The following is a 16,756-nucleotide window of genomic DNA, read 5'->3' on the forward strand; positions in this document are numbered from 1 at the left end:
TAGTTTTACTTAGGTATAGCTTTTATTTAAGAAGTAAAAGTATATACTACTAGTAAAGTAGCTAATTATTAGCTCTACTAGTAGAGTAGAGAATTATTAATTTTTAAAATAAGAGAGAGGTTTTTATACGTAGAAGTTCTATAAAAGTTCTTCTATACGTAGAGCTCTTATAGCTCTCTTTAGTTTACTACTAGTAGTATCTTTTCTACTACTAACTAGATCTACTAGTAGTCTTATATAGTACTAGAGATAAGTAATTAATTAGTACGTTAATAAATTCTTAGAGTAAGTAACTAGACTCTTATAGCTGTAATTCTTAGTATAGCTATTAGTAAACGCTTCTTATAAGGCTACTTAGTTTAGCCTAATATTATACTACTATCTCTAGCTAAAGAGGTATTAACCTTTAAATAATATAAGAGCTAGCTTTACAGTCTCTACTACTATAAGCGTCTCTAAATACCTAGCTAGGTAAGTTAGCTATAGGTAGTACTATCTCTATAAGCTATAAGAATAAGAGGTACTAGTAGAGTAGATTAGGTTAAATTTAGCTATCTAAAGATAAGAAGTAGAAGAATACTCTAAAAGCTCTCTATATATAGAGTATCTATACTAAGGCGCTAGGCAAGATTATATAACTTAGGTAAGGTTATATAACTCTAGTAAATACTAAGCTAGACTATTATAACTAACTCTAGTAACTCTAGTATACTAGCTATAAGTAATATAGAATTTCTAAATTTTTAATATTCTATAGCTAGAGCGCTCTATAGTAGCTTATAGAGCTATAGTAAACTCTAATTAGTAGCTATATACGCTAGCTATATATATTAAAGCTAGTAACTAATACCTAAACTAATACTAAATTACTAATCTCTAACTTACTAATCTATGCTACTAGCGCTTTTAGATACCTAAGAGCTCTTTATAAGTACTTATAATACCTACTAGCGCTATATTATTACTACGTATTATACTAGAATTACTTAGAAATATATTTAATAGCTATATAAAGCTAAGTAAGTATAACGTAGAGCGTAGTTATAGATTAGACGTAGATAAGCTACTAGCTAATTAGCTAATTAATTATACCTAATTATATCTAATTCTAATTATACCTAATTACTTTTTAGTAGAACGTTAGAGTCTCTAATTAGATAATTCTACTAATTTAAATTAGGTAATTTTTTCGTCTAAATTAGAAACTAAAGTTTTACTAGTATTCTATAAACTTAATTATAATTACTTTACTTATACCTTGCTATATAATAAGCTATAAGAATAAGAGTAATAAGTAGAGTAGATTAGGTTAAATTTAGCTATCTAAAGATAAGAAGTAAAGAAAGACTCTAAGAGGCTTTATATATAGAGAGCTAAGCGCTAAGATACTAGATAAGGTTATATAACTCTAGTAAATACTAAGCTAGACTATTATAATAAGATAGTTAGTAAGATAGATAGATAGTATACTAAGAAGTAGTAAAAGAATATATTAGGTAGTGCTAGTATATAGTTATATTCTTACGAAGTAAGAATAGAAGAAGACTAGGCTACATACTAGGCCGGCACGTGACCGGGGTCGGCCCGACCAGGCTCCGAGGGGTCTCCGGCTGGATAGGCGTCACACTCTACTTACCCAGAATGACTCATTCTGAGCCACATGCGATACTTCAACCGCAGGGCCTGTACTCTACGTTCTGCCTATTATAGACCGTAACGTCTCATAAAGATACACAATAACTACGCTACGGCCGCGGCGAAGGCTAGCGTCACGATGCTCTACCGGGAAGTATGCAAGCTCGGGAGAGCTGCACGATAACACATATCCTTTTGCTAGATATAAAGATGCTCTCGTCTCCTCCTTCCTCAGCCGCGATCACGACTGGCGCGAACGAGGCCGCGCACTAGGCAAGCAGTCACATTCTTTTAGACCTGAATCGTTCTCCTAGCTAAATCGATTCTAGATTAGGAATGGCTGCCTTAGGTTTCGACCTCGACATCCTGGGCCAGCAGCCGGGTCTCTTCAAGCTGTACACTCAGATCTGCTTCATTTTCTCGATCCCTGACAGTGTCGATCAGCCACCAATCGCCGAGGCCTTGACGAGAGGGCTCGAGCGATTATCGGACAGTTTTCCATGGGTCGCGGGTCAGGTTGTTAACACACATTCGGACGCGGAAGGGACACCGTTCTACAAGATCCGACCGTTCGAGCGGATACCGAAATTAGTCGTCAAGGACTACGGGAGCGACACCAACACCCCCACGCTATCTGAGCTACGAGAAGCGAGATATCCTTTCTCAATGCTGCACGAATCGATATGGGCGCCGTGTCCGACCCTCGCAACGCTGAGTTTCGATCCCACCAAGCCGTCTGGCGAAAGTTCAGACCCGGCACCGGTTCTCCTTTTGCAGGCAAACTTTATTAAAGGGGGGCTCGTCCTGTGCATCAACATGCAACATAACACCGCGGATATGAGTGGCCAGGGTGCGGTGATGAAGCTGCTGTCGAAAGCGTGTCATGGGGAGGAGTTCACGGAGGAAGAGCTTCGGATCGGAAACGCAGAGAGGAAGAACATGATTCCTTTGATCGAGGAAGAAGGATGGAAACCAGGGAAGGAGCTGGAAAGCCAGCTACTCCCCGCGCAGCCGGCTACTAGTCCAGCGATCGAAGCTTCAACACCTGATCTTGCGACGCTGGAGACACCTCCCCCGCCGCCCTGCAGCTGGGTCTACTTCACTTTCAGTGCATACGCACTCTCGCGGCTAAAGGACCTAGCGACGCGCACCCTTCCTTCTAGTTTTACAGGGTATATCACCACAGACGATGCTCTCTCAGCACTTATCTACCAATCCGTCCTTCGTGCACGCTCGCCGCGGCTCTCTTCCCAACCCTCCCGAGTGATCACATTCGCCCGCGCGGTCGACGCGAGGCGTTATTTCGAAGTTCCTGCAGGGTATCCAGGAGTTCTACAAAACATGGCGTACACTAGCTACCAGCTCATCACGCTTCTCGCCCGCACGCTCGGAGAAATCGCAGCGGAAATGCGGCGACATGTCGACCCTTCTACGTCGAACATGGCGTACGCTACGCGCTCCCTCGCTACCTTCCTCTCTCAGTCCCCTGGCAACTACTCTCGCGCGAACACCACGGCGAATGTGAAGCCCGATGCGGACATCATGCTCAGCTCCTGGGCGAAAGTCAACGCATACGAGCTGGATTTCGGGCTGGGACTGGGGCTACCGGAAGCGGTGAGGAGGCCGAGCTTTGTACCCTTGGAATCGTTGATGTATATTATGCCGAAGGCGAGAGATGGGGAGATTGCGGTGGCAATGTGTTTGCGTGAGGAGGACCTGCAGAGGCTGAGGGTTGACCATAGGTTTACGGAGTTTGCTAGGTACGTTGGATGAGCCGCGATTTTTGTTCCCGGTGTTCTTTCGGCCCAGGGGAAGATAGTATGTGTCTGTTGGGTTCGCTCTCCTATGTCCTGCCCTTGTCGTGGCTGTTTGGATCAGCCTTCCCGCTGGAGTCCAACGTTCCGACGGCAGCGATGTGCATCAACAGCCTCAGAACATGTTCTACAGTGCTTTCTCTCCTAGCTTCTCTTCCTTGCCCATGTGCACCGTATTTTTCGCATGTCGAGGGCGTGGCGTCCACACAGATGCAGTGTTAAAAGCCACTCTCATGATAGTGAAAGGTGGCGCATTGGTACTCGCCACCCTTACGATGCATCCATCTCAGGCGGGCAAAACGCAACATTCCTTATCATATCATGGACGTCTCCACGGTTCGAAGTCCGCCGGTCTCCGTGTCAGGACACCTTCATCATCCAACCCAAGTTAGGAGACCCTGCGCTCAACATTGTTAAACATGCGGAAATTCGCGAGCTTCTGGCTTTCGCTTCAACTTTTGCTCGTCTCTGGAGCGGCCTATCCAGAGGCATTGTGGCCGACCATCACGCGAGCGCCTGAACTGCTCCAGGTCAACGATCCATCGTCGTCAATCATTGGGTGGCGACCCGTCCCTGATCAACCTGAATCATGTCAGCATCCAATCTGCTACGCTAAGATGTCACACAGTCTAATTCCACACTATAGATACCCCGATGAGCTGCGGACCTGGTAACACAGTCCATTACGATGCTCGCTACGTCAGCTGCTGTCTAATCGGAACGACTCAATGCCTCGTGAGCAAACAGTGCGTGTCTGGGTCTGTGATCAGTGATGCTAACGGGCAGGCAACATGGTAAGAAAACTGCAGCGTTCCATTGTAGACGCAAGTTAACACGGTCTGTGTATAGCTCCGAAGGATGGCAATGTATCACCGGGATGCTCTACGATGACATACACAAGTCATCGACTAGCTGGTCTTTCGTGGAGTGCTGGACTACGCCGTGGACATGGTATGCGGCGTCCCCAACACCACGCTCAATAGCTTCCGCGATTCCAACCTCGACAACGGACACCACGTCGACGACGGCAACTTCTTCCCCAAGTCCGACTCCAGCCACGGCGACAAAGCCACACGGAGGCAGCCTGAGTGCGGGAGCTTGGGTTGGAGTTGCCTTTGGTATCCTCGGCGGTATTGCTGCTATACCTGGTTCTATTCTTGCTTGCATAAAGCTTCGGAGATGGTGGCGTAGGCATGAGGAACTGGAGGAGACTACGACGTAAAGAATGTAATTAGCGTTCGGTTCCACGGGTGTCAGCGCTACCCCTCTTTCATGTCCCTCCCAGCCGTTGGTGGATTTTGAAGTCAAACGCTACGGACGGGGAAATTGCGACGGCGATGAGCGTTAACGAGCGTGAGGGAAGAAGTATCGGGTGAAGCCGCCGCGGGGATACCAGTTCCGGATGCGGTTGCCAGGTACACATACAGAACAAGGGGGCTGCTCCCTAGAGGCAGTCTTTTATCTAGTAGAGGAGGAACGCGATGACATGCCCACCTAGGATTTTGAGGCGGAGCTGCACCACACCACCTCCGCACCTCCGCTCGTCCCTCATGCCTGCCCAAAACTCGACGTTCCACAGGCCCACGGAAGGCTTCCCAAGCGAAGACATGGAACCGCTGCTGATCTGCCGCCGATCAGGTTGGGGGAACAGACGCTCTGCCCTGGGCTTGGCGAGTTGGAGACGCGGCGAGCGAGACCTTCTCGGCCCAGAGGTCCGAGGTTGGGACGGAACGCACCGCCGTGCGGCACCCACCACTTCCACGAGAGCGCACCGCTCGTATTTTCACGCGACGAGATTTTCATGCTCCAAGCAGAAGCTTCCCTCCCCTTGTAGTCCGGGAGCTAGATATGTGTGCTACCAGCAGAGACGCTGCGAGAGTGTTGTCGACCTCTAGGCCTTCCATAGCTGGAGCTCCGCCTAGCAGTGTCACATCACCCCTGACTCACGAATCCTGAATTCAGAGAACTGCGTGCAGACCCCAAGCGTAGGCGTGAATCTTGTCTCTTTTTTTTTTTGTAAATGCGCACTATGTAGACATGATGTAAGACGGGTATTCCCTCAATCCAAGCTAAGCCTCGAAAGCAGCAGAAATGGGCTCCCCTTCCACGAGAATGCCAAGAATAGGTGAGTGGTGGGAGGGGAGTGGAAGAGGGAAGAAAAAAAGAGGAAGCCTGCGCCTACAGTCCAGAGCCGCGCCGAAAATCTGAGAAGTTGTCCCATACTTTTGTGTCGCAAACACTCCCTATAGCGTGGCGTGTGACACGGTTTGTAACCGGTCGGCTGCGCAAAGACAAGAGACAGACGTGGCCGGCCATGTGTCGCACGCAGATGGTGAAAAGATGCTACTCCCAGCCGTGCATCGTTGTCATGCAAGATCTTCAGACCTTGCCCAACATAATCCAAAAAGCGTACTCCAAAACTCCTTGGTCTCATGCGACGGGGAGACCACTGATGCTTCCATTGCACTCGAAAATACGAAACGCCGCTCCAATGCCGACGCCTGATGATTTGGATTCTATTGGTTCGTGATGGACGGACGCGGCAGCGCTCGTGCGTGATAAAGCGCGGGTTTCTGCCAAGGCCTGCGTCGTCATTCGTTATGGTGGTGAAAGGGGGTGGGCGAAAGGATGCCGCAGTTGGCAAATGCCGAACGAAAGCGCGGGCGGTGTTCTGGTCGAAGGGGCAGAGACTGTAAGCTCCGCCGCGGGCAATCCACCAAGGCGGTCCAAATCGTGGAAGAGAGAGGCCGTGGGACTCGGAGCAAAGGTAGAAGTAGAAGTGAGAATCGTGATATCGCAGCCGTGAACCGAAATGCCTCCTGCCGCAAGCAACTCAAAGTATGACGCATTTGCCGGGCTTGTCCTTCTGTCTCCGGGGGCGGTCCGAGTACCCCTTCCCGCGGTTGCGGTAGATATCGCCGTTGATGTACTCCTTGGTCCTTCCACCACCGTGTCCGCCACGGCCGACGCTCCTGGGCACTCGCTCCTTGGTCATGCCCTGGTGTCGCTGGCGTCTAAGCTGGCGGACGACTTCGAAAAAGGCCTTTTCCACATTAACGCAGTTCTTGGCAGACGCCTCGACAAAGTCACAGCCGAGCAGCTTCGCCAGGGCGCTGCCCTCCTGGGTCGAGACCTCGCGCTCGGTGACGCGGTCGCACTTGTTTCCGACGAGCATGACGGGCGCTGGGCCAAAGGACGAGCCCATGGACGAGGCCGTGAGCGGCGAGCCGGGATAGGTCGGGGAGCCGGAGAGCGAGTTCTCCTTGACGCGCTGGATCTGGTCGTGGAAGCGCTGGATGCGGGCGAAGGAGGAGCGCGACGAGATGCTGTAGACGAGGACGAAGCCCTCGCCGTCGCGTATCCACTGGTCTCGCAGCGCAATGTACTCCTCCTGGCCGGCGGTGTCGAGCACCTCGAGCATGCACGACTGGCCGTCGATCTGCACCTGCTTTCGGTACGAGTCTTCAATGGTGGGGTCGTAGGTCTCGACGAAGTGGTTCAGACAGAGCTGCCGTCGTTAGCGCGGGGGGAGGGGAACAGCGGGATGCTTGCTTACCTGGATGGTCAGGGCGGTCTTGCCGACGCCGCCGTCGCCCAGCACCACCAGCTTGTATAGCGTCATCTTCCCCGCCATGTTGTCGGCTCTTCACGATGCGGCGCTCAGGGAGCAGAGGTATGTGTGCGTGTGTGTGTGTGCAGAGGGAAGCGAACCGCGGGCTCGGGAAGGGGTTAAGAGGTCGGGGGACCTGTCGCCAGGGGGCCGGAAGCGGTGATGTCGGGGCAGCCGTGGACGTGGTGCAAGCCCCGAGCCACGTAGGAGCAGCCTGGTCTCGTGGAGGTGGTCAGGCAGCTGACGGGGGCTCGCTCAGCTTACTGTGTACGCTGGCTGGGGAGGATCGGGGGGGGCGTGCGAGGCGTGTTGCGGGAAGGGAGGACGGGAGACTGTCGTGGTCCAAAAACGTGTCGAGGAGACGACGCACAGCGGGCGGCGGCGGCGCGTGTCGCGGGTAGCTGCAGGCTGTTCAGAATCGAAGGGCGGGCGCTGCGATGGGCGGGGGACGGCGGAGCACAGCGTTGCACGGGGACGTGGTTGTGGGCGGCGGGCGGCGGCGGCGGCGGCGGCTGGGCCAATGCAGAGGAGGAGAGTGGTGGCTCTCGCAAAAGGCCGCTGCAGGAGGGGCAGGGCGGGCGAGCACCGGCGTTGGCAGCGCTGGCAGAGGGCACAGGAGGGCAGAGGGCAGAGGGAGAGGGAGAGGGAGAGATGGATGCGCGGACGGAGCACTACTGCGGGCGGGTGCTGAGGGGGACGGGGTGGCAGAACTCGAGGCGTGGGCGGGCGGGCGCTCTTGATGGCTCGTGATCCCACGTGAAGAGACGACGCCGACTATCACTGTCTATCGGGGGCAGCGTCGCATCAACGCGGGATCGGGCGCGCGTGGGGTGTGCGAGGCGGCGGGCGAGGTTGCGGCGATGGATGAGGGAGGTGAAAAGCAAGGTGCGATAGAGGCCGCTCGGGGGTTGCGCTGCCTGGTTGGGGAGGGCGACAGTTTTGAGAGGCCCGATGGTGGAGCCGGCGTTGGCGTTGGGCGGGCGGGTCAGTCAGTCAGTCAGTCAGTCTCTCTGAGCCCTGGGCCCTGCTGTCTAGGCTCTGCCCCAAACCACCACCACCACCAACAAAGCTCCCGCCGCTAGCTCTGCCCATCGTATGTATGTACTGTATGTACGGTGCTGGTGGTAGCTGCTGCTGGTGCTTTCGGAACACTCCCGCCGCAGAAGAAGCAGTCCACCACCGTATGCAAACGGCACCCGCCCCAGCCACTAACCTAGGTATGTATGTATGTATGTATCGCGATGCTTGGGCTGTTTCTGGCCGCGCCTGCGGCGTCTGCATCTCCGTAGACCCTCTGTTGCATCAGTTTCACCTTCTATTCAACAAATCGGCGCCGTCGCGCGCTCGCGGAACATGGCCCACTCCCGCGCCAGCAACCTTGCCGACCGCCCCCTTGGCGCCCTGTTCGCGACTCGCCCACATGTACAGTATCTAGACTACGCACTGCACTAGCCGACGGGCCCCGCTGCTGGAAGACGTCTCCGCCAGGCGTTTGTCGCCGGATGCGAGACTCCGCGCGCCTCGTTGGCTGCTTTCTCCTTTCTTCCCAAACTCTTTTCCTCCTGCCTGACCCTGAGTCCCTGACCGTTACCCCCAGCCCCGAGCAATAATGCATGCCCGTCGGCTAAGGCCTGTCTCCGCAAAATAGCCGCGACTGCGCGCCATCGCACGACACGCAGCATCTGATAAATTCGCACCACACCAGGCACACCAGGCCGACGGACGGGGCCGTCCAAGATCTGCAGCCCTCGCAGCAGTCGGCGAGCACGTGAGACACCGGCTCATCACGGCCCCAATACTGTGTAATGGCGCCTGCGCACGCTCTCGGCTTCGGCACCGCACCTTCGCAGAGGTGAGAAGGTGAGCAAGCGTCCTTGGCCGCCGTTTGAAGCTGACACGGAGCGTTGTACAGTACTGGCGATTTTCACGGGGAGCGGGCCGTTGCGAGTCTGACGACAGGGGCGGATGATTTCGAAGCATTCAACCGCACCTGTCCTCGTCGCGCCTTCGCCCTGTCTGCATGTGCAAATGCACCCTCCCTCCAGCTGCGCGACCGTGGCTGGTCCGCCTCCAAACAGTGCTTGTCGACCTTCATGGTCGTCTGCTTCGCGGGCTTGTATCGCATAAAGCAGCTGCCAAGCATCACGGGCCCTGCGACAGCCCTGGAGCTGCCCATTTGCTATGCCCGAGCCATTCCCGAAACTTAAAACTGCTCGACGACCGGTTCCCTGGGAGGTGGCTGCTCCTTCGAAGACCGAAACAGCAATGGCTGACGAAACAACGGCCAGGAAAAGCAATCCCTGCTGGCCATTGGAAAAACACAACACCATGCAAGAGACGCGGTCACGCCCGCTATCAATCTGCTCCTCGAATCAGAAGCGACTACAAATACTTGAACATAAGAGATTGCCGTTTCGGAATCCGTAGCGCCTGCTGCTATACGAGAACCGCATCTACCGCCCATTGCTTACTACCGTGTGCTGATTCGTTTTCGAGACCGCATAGCATACTTCGACCGGAATCTACCGCACATGAACGTACAAACGGCTTGGTCAAGCTTACAACTTCCTCCAAGGGCATGCTGCGCTTATGGAGCTTTGCGAGACTGGCCGTCAGCGAGCCGTTATCTTACACCGTTCTCTATTCAGCAAGATTAGCTACTGCCTCGAACGCCTCCACAATAGAACAGACACCAACACATTAACAGGCAATGGTTCTCAACCTCGAAACGAACACTACACCAGCTAAACCGACCGGGCTGCCCACAGTAGCCTACAACTTCGCCCTCACCTCGATAGCCTTGTGCAAATCCTTGCCCTTGACCCTAAAATACTCCTTCACCTTCGCCCTCGCCACCTCAACCGCCTCCCTGTCCTCAATCGTGCTCGGGATCACAACCTCCTTATCCATCTCGCCATGCGTCGCATTCTCGATCAGCTCACGCAGCACGCGACGAAGCGTCTTCCCGCTGCGTGTCTTGGGAATCATGCCCTTGCCTTGAATTATGCCGCCGAGGCTAGCGATCGCACCGATTTGCTCGCGGACCAGCTTCTGCACTTCCTTGAAGAGCATGTCATTGGGGACGGCAGGGTGCGGGTGGTGGTGCATGGAAAGGGTGATGAAGGCAAAAGGGAGGTGGCCCTTGAGGGCGTCTGGGATGCCGACTACAGCCGCTTCAGCGATATCGGGGTGAGTGGTAATAGCTTGCTCGATGGCACCTGACGCACATGTTAGCTTAGCTTCGAGCGCCCTGGAGAGTGGAAATTACCAGTACTAAATCGATGGGCAGCCACGTTGATAACATCATCGGCTCGCGACATAATGGAGATGTATCCCTCCTCGTCAATCATACCCGCATCACCGGTGTCGATCCACTTCCCGTTGAACCTCTTCAAGTAGCTCCTGTAGAACCTCTCCTCGTCCTCCCAGAGCGTCGTGAATGCCGTCGGCGCGAGCGGAATCCCCATGACGATATTGCCCATTTCGCCCCTCTTCAACTCCTTGCCCTCGTCGTCCACGACCCGCACGTCAAAGCCAGGCATGGCCTTGCCAGCAGATCCAGGCTTAATCAGGAGCGGTTTATGGCGATGCCCTGAGGAGAAGTCCTGTCCTGCCGCCGCGCTGAGGGCGATCCCCGAGATAGGCGATCCGGATTCAGATGACCACCAATTGTCGACTACCAGCGCACCGCCCGCGCAATGCCTTTCGAGCAGCTTCTGGTACATCTGAACAATGCTCGGTTCGCTGCGTTCGCCAGCTAGGAACAAGGCTCGAAGAGTTCGGAGTCCACCTCTTTCACCGTAGATCTTCTCAAAGTAGTCGTTGTCGCCGTCCTCTCGCCGGATGGCTCGCAGCGCCGTGGGCGCGGTGAACATGGTCGTGACCTTGTACTCTTCGATGATGCGCCAGAAAGTGCTAGCGTCTGGCGTTCCGACGGGCTTGCCTTCGAACAGAACAGTTGTAGCGCCGGCGAGCAATGGAGCATATACGATGTAGGAGTGGCCAACAACCCAGCCAATGTCGCTTGCAGTGAACATAACGTCGCCCGGGCCGTGTACGCCGAAGAGGTATTTGATGGAGAAGTTGAGGCCGACGGCATGTCCACCTGCCGTTCGTACGACGCCCTTGGGTAGACCAGTTGTTCCTAGTTCAGGTCAGCATTTATCATAGACTCGAAAGTATCGAGACTCACCAGACGTATATATGATATACAGCCCATCATCGCTTCCCACGGGAACTGCCTCTGCCTTCAATCCCCTATTCTTCGCGCTCTTCACCAGACGCTGCCAATTCCGCTGGCCATTCTCCTTCATCACGGGCTCCCACCGCAGCTGCTCTCTTTGCCAGACAATGGTCTTCTCAGGCTTGAAGCTCGACTTCTGAAGGGCCTCTTCGATGAGCCGCTTGTAGCCCATTGGTCCCTTATTTCCCTCGATGCCGCAGGAAGCCGTCATAATTGCCCTAGGGCGGGAAGCCTCCATACGCTGGGCGAGTGCGGCTGGTGAGAAGCCGCCGAAAACCACAGCATGGATTGCGCCGAGGCGGGCGATTGCCAGCATGGCGAAGAGGGCGGCGGGTATCATTGGCATGTAGATCAACACGACGTCACCCTTCTTCACCCCTTCCTCTCTCAGAACGCCAGCCAATGTCTCCACCTCTTCCAAAAGTTGCTGGTACGTATACTGCTCCTTAAGCCCGGTGACTGGACTGTCCCAGCATATCGCGACGTTCTCTCCATTGCCGTCCTTGACGTGTCGGTCGACACAATTGTACGTGGTGGATATTTCTCCTCCGGGAAACCAGCTCCAGTGATCATGCGTAACGCCACTCTTAAGAGTCTTCTTGCCCTTCTGGAAGGCTCGCATTGGCTCTCGATGCCAGAAGACACTCTCGGCTTGGTGGTTCCAGAAGCCTTCTGGGTCCGCGATTGACGCATCGTAAACACGATCTTGAATGTGCATTGGGGCCATGTTGGATTTTGGTGTGAGGTGTGAGGTATGTGGATGTCGAGAGGCAATAAAGGAAAAGCGTCGGTCTTCGCGGTAGGCGGGTATTCTTGTCCCGCTGAAGAGAGGTTTTCCTACTTCTTTCGGCTGGTTGGATATGTTCGCAAAAGAGGACGATGTAGGAAAGTTTGTTGGTGGTCGGGTCGGGTGCGGTATCCGGTCAACAACCGCGTTGGGACGGCGGAGATAGTCTCTTCCCCTGGATTGTTTGGGGGTATAGAGCCCGCAGTCTAGTGGTACTGCGATAGAAACCTGCTCGAATCGCCCAGGGGCACCTCTTCTCTGCGCTTCCGGGTGCTCTTCAGGGGCTCTTCAGCCAAACTTCAAGCAAACAATACGTCGGACCACGCCTCGGTAAGGAACAACTATGCTTAACGACCCAATGAACAAGACGGCTGCAGCACTGGGATAGAGGGGAATTAAGACCAATTTACAACGGCGCCACTGCGTGTGGAATATAAATGCAGAGTCGGCAAAGCGATCGGCCAGACGGGAGCTGCGTATGACGCCCTCGCCGAGGCAGCGAGGTACCGTGTCCGGAGCTAGGGAACCGCGCTAGCACCCCGCAGTTGCCGAATTGGGACGTCTTCCCCAGACCCCAGATTCCGTCAACCATCACCGTGGTGCGTTCAGCACGTTGCTGTCTCATGACATTTGTGACCGAGTCACGATACATTGTCACCCTTTATACGTTGAGTTTGGTAGGCATCGTGTCCGAGCTTTCGGTAAGACGGCCGGCGCTCTCTTGCTCGACTGCTGCTGCACTTCTCGTCTGCGTCCGACCGAGTGACCATGGAACGGGTCTGTGTTGGGTTCGACTGGAGCTGCGAATCGCGCATCCTGGCTGGCTTTGTTCTGTGAGGTTGTATCGGGCGTGGTGTTGGGCGTAGAAGAATGGTGTATTCCTCGATGCTGGGTACTGGATACCTCTCTTGCTCTGGTCAGCCCTAGCGTTCTTTGGCTGTGAATAGATCCTCCCCGGGATATTGCGTACGAGCTGTATGGGGACTCTGCAGTGGATGTTATACCCCTATGGGCGGTAGTCGGGTGCTCTGGGTCGACTCCTATCTGGCCCAGGCGCCAGCTGCAGGATTCGCCACGGCGCAACCAATCGATACAATGGCTTCTCTACCCCTCTCCGACCCTTCTTATACGTTAAGGCGAATGTACCTTCCTTTTCTACTCTTTTTCTTGTTACTGGTTGGATTGATTAAGCTTCCCGCGACAGGCCTGGTTGTCGGGTCCACACTGCGGCCTTCCCCTGGATATGATGGCCATATCTCGAGACTACGTTAGAATTGCCTCGAGATTAAATTTGGAATGCTGTTTCTGTGCACTCGGGGTTTATTTTATGAGTTTTTTAGGCTACTTAGGTGTAGTAATGTTGCGTGGTGATTTTTGTCGTTAATTAATATTGAAGTTTAAACGCGGAAACAGGTTGCACGCCCATTACAACAGAGTACGACTAAATAGCATAACCCATACTTATCACATACAACCAAGTAAGATTAAAGAATGGAAACACTGAAAACACACAGAGAAGCCAGAAAAAAAACCGTGACAAGGAAGGTATACCTTCATATAACATGCTGCAAATAGCCTAACGAAAATGACCGGAAAGACGGGACGTAACACGGAACGTTACAAAGATTATCCAGTAAATATGGACCGATAGAGTGGAGAAACTGCCCATACGGGCTGCCATTATCTACGTGTAGGCTATCTAAACGGGCCGCCCTGCGATCCCAGTCTCCAGCTCGACCTGGACCAGCCAGACACCGTGATATACAAATGGAAGGGCTACATGAAGTGACTGTCCATCAACTAGAGCCAGTCCACGGCATCCTACGCAGAAGAACTCAGTCGCTTCGGGTTTTTGTCAGGAACCTCAATACCCAGCTTTGCCGCCACAGTCACGAACCCACTGTTACCGGCGTAATCAATCCAGAGGTCCACCCATCCTTCATCCTTTGCCTTCTCCACATCCTCATTGGACCAGTCTTCCTCACCGGACCGCTCAACATAGATAGTCTGAAGACCATGGGACTTTGCCGCTTTCAGGTCGCCCAGATGCGCCGCAACCATTGCGCATTCCTTCGGTTGAAGCCCCAGCTTCTCGACGGCTCCCAGGTAGACCTTCGGCGAGGGCTTGTATGCACCGAAGAGCTCGGCGCTGAGCACGTGAGTGAACTCCATCTTGCCGTGCGCTTTGAGGTCTGAAAGCAGGGAGATGTTTCCGTTCGACAAGGTAGCGGTCCCTAGCGAAGCATCAGCAAAGAGCCGATTGCCGAGTAGGCAATGGAAAGATCGGGATCTGAGATAAAAATCGCAGAGGCTATGACACGTACAGAATAACTGGTTGAGCAGCTTGATGCCGTACGCAGAATCTGCCCAAGGATCGAGGCGATGCCAGACCAAACTCAGAGCGCGCACCTCCTCATCCACCCACAGACCCTCAAGCTGCCACTCCTGCAGCAGTTCTTTCAAGGAATCGAGATGATGCTCATCGATCGTCTTCCAGGGCAAGGTCGGGTCGGCCGCCAACTTCTGAGTGAAGGCCTTGTACGAGTCTCGCCACTGTTGTGCAAAGTCGCCCCAATGCGCCAGAGTCATGTCAGAGGCCCTCAGCCTCACTCTCGAAGCGAGAGAGGCTGTTGCTGAGTTGAGAGCTGCATGTGACTGGGCATCCAACGCGAGTGTTACCGTCGTACGCCAATCGACGCAGGTGCCGAACACATCGAAGAGCAACGCCCGCGGCGGCGTGTGCAAAGCCATGGTGATACCAGGAATCAACTTGGGAGGAGATGGTAGCGGTGTTGGCGCGCTGAGGTCATTATGTAGTGTCGGGTTGGGTGGGCGAGTAGCCATTGAGGGGTCCGGAACAACGTCAGATGGATCGGAAATGCACGGAAAAGGTAGAATGTGCTCCGCAACGCAGAGAGTGCGGAAGAAGTCCAGGAACAATAATAATGCGGCGCGTGTGTCTGTTGGCTCCGGCAGTGATCGAACCTGGAGAAGTACGAAGAGCAAGCGAACCTGCATGCTGCCTTTGTCGATGTGGTTGTCAGACCTGCGGTCGCAGAGTGAGACTTGCCTGCCGAACGCGGTAGAGACAACAGCTGCAACTCAGCCGCCGACAAAGAGCTCTGAGATGCAACTAACATAAGGAGGGACTGCGAGCAACTGCGACACCACCGGTAACACAGGGAGCACCGCCGGAGACGCTTGCCATTGCTGCCACTCGACCGACGGGGCTCAATTCATACATACCAGCCTGGACTCACGCGCGAAATCGTGAACGGCAGAGAAATAGGCCCGATTCGCCTCGTTCCTTGTTCTTTCAAACGGGTTGTGAAGCGTTGCAGAGGCGACTTCTAAGATGCCATGGATCCCAAGCCGCATGTGGATAGTAGCACGCTAGCACGGATTGAGTGGCAGCCTGCCTTCTCCAACATCACGCTTGGCACAGCTTCCCACGATAACAGTATGGAAGACGCGTCCGGATTCATATTCAAGCACGGACCAGCGCGTCACAGCGACGTGACAGCAAAACATCAACAAACGCGAAGAGACACGACGCGTCACGAAACAAGACAAACAGACAGCCAGTGTGAAGAATTATGGTATCATTCCGTGTGGATCCCGAGAGCCGTGAACTCCGTAGCCTATAATACAAGGCAGTAAACCATAAACCCAACCCATCCCACTGCACCAGAGCCGACCACAGGCCCGATACCATCGCGGAGAGGCGTAGCCGGAAGTCGTGATGAAAACATAATATGGAAAACGCTCAACCACCGAAACCGTACAGGGTGCCTGTGACTCTTGTCAGGTGCTGCTGCGGATTGCCGAGTGGCGAAGTACTTACGGCCTTGTCGCTTGAGCGCGTAGACGACGTCGAGAGAGGTGACGGTCTTCCGCTTGGCGTGCTCCGTGTAGGTGACGGCGTCGCGGATGACACCCTCGAGGAAGGTCTTGAGGACACCGCGGGTCTCCTCGTAAATCATGGCGGAGATACGCTTGACACCACCACGACGGGCGAGACGGCGGATAGCGGGCTTGGTGATACCCTGGATGTTGTCGCGGAGGATCTTGCGGTGACGCTTGGCACCACCCTTGCCGAGGCCCTTGCCACCTTTGCCGCCTGTGCAGACGCGTCAGTACTGTTGCTGCGAAGGGCGAGAGAGGGCAAGACGCGACGAGAGGCCCGACGCGTCGAGCGAGACGAGAGAAGAAGCCGGGGAAGACTCACGCCCAGTCATTGTGATGGGGGAGTGTGGGGTAGTTGGAAAGTGGAAGGCGGGATGAGCTGCGAGGCTGGGTGCGGATGTGTTGGAGATGCGGGCGTCGTGAGTTGGTGATAGAACAGAAGTGATGGGGCGCGGGCGGTGTTATAAGAAAGCGAGGGCGCGGCGCCAGATCACAAGCGGCCCGTGCGGTGCCTGCCGGATCACTTTGGTTTTCTGCCAAGCGCCGCGCAGCTGCCCGCTTATTTTTTGATCTGTTTGACGCTCGCTTTCCAGCCCGCGAAAAGCAGAAACGCTAGCGCCAAATCACCGCAATTGTTGATCCAGGCAGCCGCCCCCGTCGCCGCCCGCCCATATAAACCTCGCCCGCCCCGCCCGCTCCGTCTCTCTTCCATCACACACTCACCACCACCCACTCCAGCCACTCAACACCCAACACCACCA

At 54.2% G+C, this 16,756-nt stretch overlaps 8 protein-coding genes across 8 annotated transcripts; 3 read left to right on the plus strand and 5 right to left on the minus strand.

Annotated features, from left to right (window-relative positions):
• Positions 1-1,660: 1,660 nt before the first annotated feature.
• BU26DRAFT_525618 (trichothecene 3-O-acetyltransferase) lies at positions 1,661-3,661 on the plus strand. The gene is made up of 2 exons (XM_033830550.1): positions 1,661-1,908; positions 1,965-3,661. The coding sequence occupies exon 2, from the start codon at positions 1,972-1,974 to the stop codon at positions 3,406-3,408; it is 1,437 nt and encodes a 478-aa protein (XP_033675714.1). The 5' UTR covers positions 1,661-1,908; positions 1,965-1,971; the 3' UTR covers positions 3,409-3,661.
• On the plus strand, positions 3,639-4,801 carry BU26DRAFT_187543 (uncharacterized protein). Its single transcript, XM_033820478.1, has 3 exons — positions 3,639-4,040; positions 4,096-4,243; positions 4,299-4,801. The coding sequence occupies exons 1-3, from the start codon at positions 3,869-3,871 to the stop codon at positions 4,669-4,671; spliced, it is 693 nt and encodes a 230-aa protein (XP_033675715.1). The 5' UTR covers positions 3,639-3,868; the 3' UTR covers positions 4,672-4,801.
• A 608-nt stretch (positions 4,802-5,409) lies between these two features.
• On the minus strand, positions 5,410-6,072 carry BU26DRAFT_187517 (uncharacterized protein). Its single transcript, XM_033820477.1, has one exon. It carries the CDS (start codon positions 5,881-5,883, stop codon positions 5,509-5,511), a length of 375 nt encoding a protein of 124 aa, XP_033675716.1. The 5' UTR covers positions 5,884-6,072; the 3' UTR covers positions 5,410-5,508.
• Positions 6,073-6,282: 210 nt separating this feature from the next.
• Positions 6,283-7,083, minus strand: BU26DRAFT_572328 (ras-domain-containing protein; the record flags this gene model as incomplete). The annotated part of the gene is made up of 2 exons (XM_033834234.1): positions 6,283-6,957; positions 7,006-7,083. The coding sequence occupies 2 exons, from the start codon at positions 7,081-7,083 to the stop codon at positions 6,283-6,285; spliced, it is 753 nt and encodes a 250-aa protein (XP_033675717.1).
• A 1,768-nt stretch (positions 7,084-8,851) lies between these two features.
• Positions 8,852-9,869, plus strand: BU26DRAFT_187559 (uncharacterized protein). The gene is made up of 2 exons (XM_033820479.1): positions 8,852-8,919; positions 8,972-9,869. The coding sequence occupies exon 2, from the start codon at positions 9,080-9,082 to the stop codon at positions 9,761-9,763; it is 684 nt and encodes a 227-aa protein (XP_033675718.1). The 5' UTR covers positions 8,852-8,919; positions 8,972-9,079; the 3' UTR covers positions 9,764-9,869.
• On the minus strand, positions 9,832-12,029 carry BU26DRAFT_441784 (acyl-CoA synthetase/AMP-acid ligase-like protein; the record flags this gene model as incomplete). The annotated part of the gene is made up of 3 exons (XM_033824476.1): positions 9,832-10,277; positions 10,328-11,203; positions 11,252-12,029. The coding sequence occupies 3 exons, from the start codon at positions 12,027-12,029 to the stop codon at positions 9,832-9,834; spliced, it is 2,100 nt and encodes a 699-aa protein (XP_033675719.1).
• A 643-nt stretch (positions 12,030-12,672) lies between these two features.
• Positions 12,673-13,062, minus strand: BU26DRAFT_525622 (uncharacterized protein). The gene has a single exon (XM_033830551.1). It carries the CDS (start codon positions 12,902-12,904, stop codon positions 12,731-12,733), a length of 174 nt encoding a protein of 57 aa, XP_033675720.1. The 5' UTR covers positions 12,905-13,062; the 3' UTR covers positions 12,673-12,730.
• An 848-nt stretch (positions 13,063-13,910) lies between these two features.
• BU26DRAFT_441864 (haloacid dehalogenase) lies at positions 13,911-14,840 on the minus strand (the record flags this gene model as incomplete). The annotated part of the gene is made up of 2 exons (XM_033824482.1): positions 13,911-14,323; positions 14,414-14,840. The coding sequence occupies 2 exons, from the start codon at positions 14,838-14,840 to the stop codon at positions 13,911-13,913; spliced, it is 840 nt and encodes a 279-aa protein (XP_033675721.1).
• Positions 14,841-16,756: the final 1,916 nt, after the last annotated feature.

The sequence above is a fragment of the Trematosphaeria pertusa genome, assembly GCF_010094035.1.
Source record: "Trematosphaeria pertusa strain CBS 122368 unplaced genomic scaffold BU26scaffold_27, whole genome shotgun sequence".
Classification (NCBI taxonomy): Eukaryota; Fungi; Ascomycota; class Dothideomycetes; order Pleosporales; family Trematosphaeriaceae; genus Trematosphaeria; species Trematosphaeria pertusa.